This window comes from Hyperoodon ampullatus (assembly GCF_949752795.1).
Source record: "Hyperoodon ampullatus genome assembly, chromosome: 17".
Classification (NCBI taxonomy): domain Eukaryota; kingdom Metazoa; phylum Chordata; class Mammalia; order Artiodactyla; family Ziphiidae; genus Hyperoodon; species Hyperoodon ampullatus.
This window is the reverse complement of record NC_136930.1, coordinates 12,354,444-12,359,882: the sequence shown is the minus strand read 5'-3', so window position 1 is coordinate 12,359,882 and position 5,439 is coordinate 12,354,444. Positions and strand designations below refer to the sequence as shown.

The 5,439-nt window shown below is 45.2% G+C and overlaps 1 protein-coding gene across 5 annotated transcripts in view; it reads left to right on the top strand.

The window, feature by feature from the left end:
* Nucleotides 1–449: 449 nt before the first annotated feature.
* Nucleotides 450–5,439, top strand: part of ARFGEF1 (ARF guanine nucleotide exchange factor 1) — a gene marked incomplete at both ends in the record, with an annotated part of 133,656 nt that continues 128,666 nt past the window's right edge. For all 5 annotated transcript variants that reach the window (XM_079722429.1, XM_079722431.1, XM_079722428.1 and 2 more), the window contains one exon: nt 450–573. In XM_079722429.1, coding sequence (XP_079578555.1) covers nt 450–573 — 124 coding nt within the window. The remainder of the gene's footprint in view (nt 574–5,439) is intronic.

Genomic DNA, 5,439 nt, shown 5'->3' with positions numbered 1-5,439 from the left:
GGCGGGTGCTAATCCCCACAGTAGCCAGGGCAGCCCTGCTCTCGCCGGGCCTCTAAGCCGCCGCCTCGTCCCTTGGCCCAGGGCTGACGGCCACCGGGCTGGGCTCCCTCTCCGCCCCCGGGCCGGAGGGTCGAGTGAGGGGGGTGGCCGGGAAGCGACCCCCGGGCCGGGAAGCGACCCCCGGGCCGGGAGAAGCGGAGGTCCCACGGGCGCGGCCCTTCAGGGGCGGCCCCTCGGGGGGCAGCGAAGATCTCTGCGTCCCTCACCTGCCCCGCAGCCGGCCCGGCTCGCCCGCCCCTTCCTGATCCAGCGGCTGCCCTCCACGCCTCCTCTCCCCCACCTCCACCCCCTCTCCTTTCTCTCGGTTCTTCCTCCTCCTTCCCCCGCCCCCCTCCTCCAGCCGCTGGGAGCCGCGGGTCGGACGAGCCGCCGCCTCCTTCTCTGCGTCCATGTATGAGGGGAAGAAGACGAAGAACATGTTTCTGACCCGGGCCCTGGAGAAGATTTTGGCCGACAAGGAAGTGAAGAAGGCGCATCACTCCCAGCTGCGCAAAGCGTGCGAGGTGGCGTTAGGTGAGCGGGGAGGGGGCCCGAGGGATGGGGGAGGGTACCGCGGGTGGGGAGTCGCCGGGGGCTCGCCCTGGGCCGGCGCCGCTGACCTCGGGGAGCCGTGGCGAAGCTCTGGGCTGCCTGGCTGGAGTTGACAGTAACTCGGCTAGATGTGGGGCAGAGGCAGGGTGGAGGAGGAAGGGCAGTTCGCTGGGCTCGGGGAACGCGGCAGGGCTGGGGGTCGGCTTGAGAACATGGGAAGATTTTGTTGGTGGACCGTGCGGTGCGGACAGGATATCACCCTTTGTGATGAAGCAGAAGAGGAGTTGTCGTTTATTCGCTTGGAAAATTGAGGTGGAGCTGATTTGTCGAGATTGGGCGTGGGAAGGGTTCCGTATCGTAATTTCAATAACTTTTCGTTTGGCGTGGTACTTTGGGAAGAAAAGGCTGAAGTTGTTCCCTTGTTGACAGTCTTGAGAAGGGGTTTGCGGGAGGTGCCGCCTGTTCTGACATCTCTCCGCTTCCGCCACGGGAAAAACAGAGTAATGTTGTATCCGACTGGGCTGACCTGGAAGAACAAGATTTAAGGTTAAGGGGAGGGGGTGATGAGATACAAGCGGGGAAGGAGAGGACCTTTAGATACGCTGGCTTTAGTGACAAGGAAGGGAGGGTTTGAAACAGGGAGAATGAAGAAGACAGTGACACCCACCAGCCACATGTCTGGACCGTGGCAGCTGCTCTCAAGCTTGAGTTGTGATTTATAGTTCAGACGAAAGAGATCTAGTGTCATGAAGCCCCTAGCAGGGTAAATCCAGACAATACCTACGGCGAGGACAGGCAGATGAAGAATTGTTAAAGGGGGACCACTGATGGATCTGTTGCATCCATCAAGGACGAAGTCGTTTAAGGCGAGACCGGGACGTTAAACACAAAGATGAATTCCTAATGCTTGCGCTTCATTTTGTAGCACTGGAAATAGATTACATCAGGTTGACTTGAGAAAACGAAGCTTGTTAAGTGGGCTTTGGAAAAAAGCATTCTTGAAGGGGAAGAAAATCCAGAATAACTTGGATGTATGCTAAAGTAAAGGGTCAAGACAGCTTAAAAGCAACTTTGCCTTTTAATTTTTTAAATAAATAGAAGACTTTATAACTTGCTATAATAAGTTATACTGTTTTTTCCTTCTTTTTTGGATCTATCGAAGAAATTACATTAAAAATTTTTTGAATTTTATGTATGATGAGTTTAAGTTTAGTTTTTTTTACCCTTCATTGATCACAAGTTCACCTTTTGTTATTCTTGAAGCTAGCGAAAGACTGTTTCAGGTGTATGAGAGGATGTTGTACAGAAGTAAAAATTGAATTATATCTGGGTCCTGAAAGGAATAATTATTAACTTGGGGCAGGATGAGGGAAGGCGTGATTTTTGGAATTTTTAAAACAATTGTCATGTGTAGGTTTATGAATAACTTGCAGGTTAAAGAACTTAAGAGTTCAAACAAAAGTTTTCGTTTTTGAGACCAGATTTTCTGTATTAAAATATACTTTTAATATACTAATGATAAGTATTAGACTGAAGAAATGGAGTGTGGTGTGTGTGTGTGTCTATCTATCTATCTACCTATCTATCTGTCTGTCTATATATTTTTTTCCCCTCTCCAAAATGCTAATGTAAGTATTTTTAAATGGAGAGCTCACTGGAATGAGAATCTGGGATCCTGGCTTTAAATCACAGTTCTGTTACATTACAGTATAGTCAAGTGCCTGGGCCTTAGTTTCCTTCTCTGTAAAATTAGGATGTTGAACTTTGATTGTAAGGTTACGTCCCTTCTAACATGCCATGAATGTGAGCACACCGTTCTCTTAAGCTGTGCGTTGAGAGTATTCCTGCCTCTCTTAATTGGCATCTTGAGAGGGCTTAGCTTGATCCTTGCTGTTTCTAGACATAGGGGCTACTTGGTAGTGTGTGTGCCAACTGTACCAAGATTGTCTGTTTTAGATTTTGCCACTCTCTACTTTTTTGCCCCTTCCATATAGTTAGTAGAAGCTTATTATGAGGAATGTGTCTATCCAGGCAGGGACTAGGCACCAGAGTACTTTCTTTACTTGAGATGTTTAGGGTTTTTTCCCCACATTTCATAGTTATATTTAGTCTCCTACAAAATCTCATTGAGCAATCTCATGGTAGTTAATCCCTGATGACCTTTGTTTCTTCCCTTCTAGTCATACATCTACATTATCACCCAAACATAATTTCATAGGGATAACCCTTTTCATCTTTGCAGAAAGTATAATGTCTTGTAGTAGATGGTATTCCCAAATGTATCCCTGGAAACTATTATAGACCTCCCTTTTCCTCTTCACTGTTGAGACCTGGGCCAAGCCCACTTTGTTTTCTTGATAATCTATATGGCTGTCAAGCTGGATGGGAAAGTAAACTGGGATGGTCTGGTTGGGTCATCCCTGATCTCTAGCTTATGAGTGGGTAGGAGTTGGCTGGAAGTGGTAGAGAGGTGGGCGTTGTTATAACCCTTCTAAATACACTTTGTAAATGACCCTTCTAAATATACCTGTCTGCATTTATTCCCTGCACCTCCTCCCCTCATTTTTTATTGAGCACCTACCATGTGGCTGAAGGGAGATAGACAGTAAACAAGAAAATATATAGTATTTTTATATCCAGACTTTTAATCCTTTTGTGTTTTAAAAATCATTTTATGGGTGTGTGAGTAGATTTCAGACCACTGGTATTCAAAATTAATTCAGTTACCTTTTAACAAAATGGCCTATTATAAATCAGTTTTCTGTAAATTATACTCATGAAATTACAGTTCATCTCATATTCTTAAGAAAACTATTTTTTTTTAATTAAAGTATAGCTCTTAGGAAACCTTATCTAGATTAGGGGGGATTTTACTTTATTAAAAGCCCAATTTCAAAAGCACCACATAAAGGAACTCTGTTTTTCACAAAAAGGAACATAATGAAACCTTAAAAGCAGATTATTGAAAACTTTTGTTAAATTATCTTACATTTCAGACTTTATTTTGAAGTAAAGAATGGTTTAAAAAAAAAAAAAAGAAAAGAAAACCCCTCCCACCTATATTGTTCAATCGTTGTGAAGTCCACAGGCCCAGGAACAGCTCCAGGTTGCCCTCTCTTGGTATCTGCCCCACTACAGCTCTCTGCAGCAACCACGGAACTCTGCAGAGTGAGGGCCTCTAGGCTGCCCTAGCTTAGCTTGATCCATTCCTGCTCTCTAGCATCCTGAATTGAAAATAGTCCGGCCATCTGCTGGCAGATGAGACAACAGCTGAGCTATGTTTAGTTTTAAAGAATTTAGGATTGTTGAGGGATTGGGCTTGAAGGTAGCATTGTTTGTCTCACGGGGAGGGGAGGGGAGGGTGCAGTTGGGCCGTATTCCAGTCAGGCCTCTTCAGCGTCAAGGGTGTCCTTGATGTTAGGGCTGTGACTAGTCCAGCGTTTGCCTCTAACATCAGATATCTGTGAAGATATCCTGCAGATGTTAGGGTGAATGAGCTCAAGGTTGGAAACTGGCACTGATAGAGTGCAAGAGTGACCAGAAGAAGGTTGTAGAGGCAAGGGAGGCACGTAGAGGCAGAGATACGGGTGGGTTCCCTGCAGAGATATGGGAGAATGAGTGAGAAAAAGAGGAATTGTTAGGGAAGTAAGTTTTGCATCAGACAGGGTGTGAATTCGTGTTCATCATGTTCTAAAGTGATTCTCCTGTGTTACTTTTTTTATATAAGTCTGTTACCTGTACTTAGCCTCCTCCAGAAATGTAAATAAAATATTTAGGCTAAAAACCTACAGAACTTGCTTCCTTCTGCTCCTCCAGTCTCACCCTTGTTTTGGTTACTGGTGTTATAAAAAGATTGTATGGGTGGAGGGGAAATTATTTGAGTGCCTTTTTTGACCCCAGTTTTATGCTCCTTCTGGTAATATTATTAATTTTTGTCACTCTTGACCATTTACCAGGAAAAAAAAAAAAAAAAGACTCTCAAATAATGCCCTGCCAACAATTAATTATTTTAATTATAATTTAAAACCATTAACCAGTTTCTTTTTAAACCTTCCTTGATATCTAAAGTAAGACGTGTGTTCAGTAAGTCAGGCTGCTGGAATTTTCGAGATAGCTGGGAAAGAAGGGCGTAATGAATGAAACGACTGAAAGATTCCGTTAGGTTTGAGTTAAAAAAAAATAAGTTTGGGGGCTTCTCTGGTGGCGCAGTGGTTGAGAGTCCGCCTGCCGATGCAGGGGACACGGGTTCGTGCCCCGGTCCGGGAGGATCCCGCATGCCGCGGAGCGGCTGGGCCCGTGAGCCATGGCCGCTGAGCCTGCGGGTCCGGAGCCTGTGCTCCACAACGGTGAGAGGCCCGCGTACCGCAAAAAAAATAAAAATAATAAAAAAAATAAGTTTGGGTATACTCTTTTCCATTGTGGAGATTTATACTGCACATTACCATAATTGAGACTCTGAAGAGTGTTCTATGGAAAAGAAAGTGCTCAGTTTTGCTTAACGAAGTCTTTCCTAAATTTATTTGACCCTTTTCAGCATCTGTTAACACCTAGGAAACATTGTTCCTTGGAATGTACTTTGGGACACTGTTCAAAGAAAAGACAGACAAAGCAGATACAATAGCCCTAACTACTGCTGAAACCATTCTTGAGAAGAGTCATTGTGTTTCTGGAAAGCAAGAGCCCTGTTGACAGTGTGGGAAGGAGAAAGTCAGAAATGAGGTGTAGCTGGACAGAGTGGAATCGAGCTCAGAGGACTGCTCTCTCGCTCTTTCTCTCCCATCCCATCTAATGGCAGGCAACTGCTTGTCTCTCCCGATGGTGTTTAAGTTTTAGAGAAACTTCTGTTGG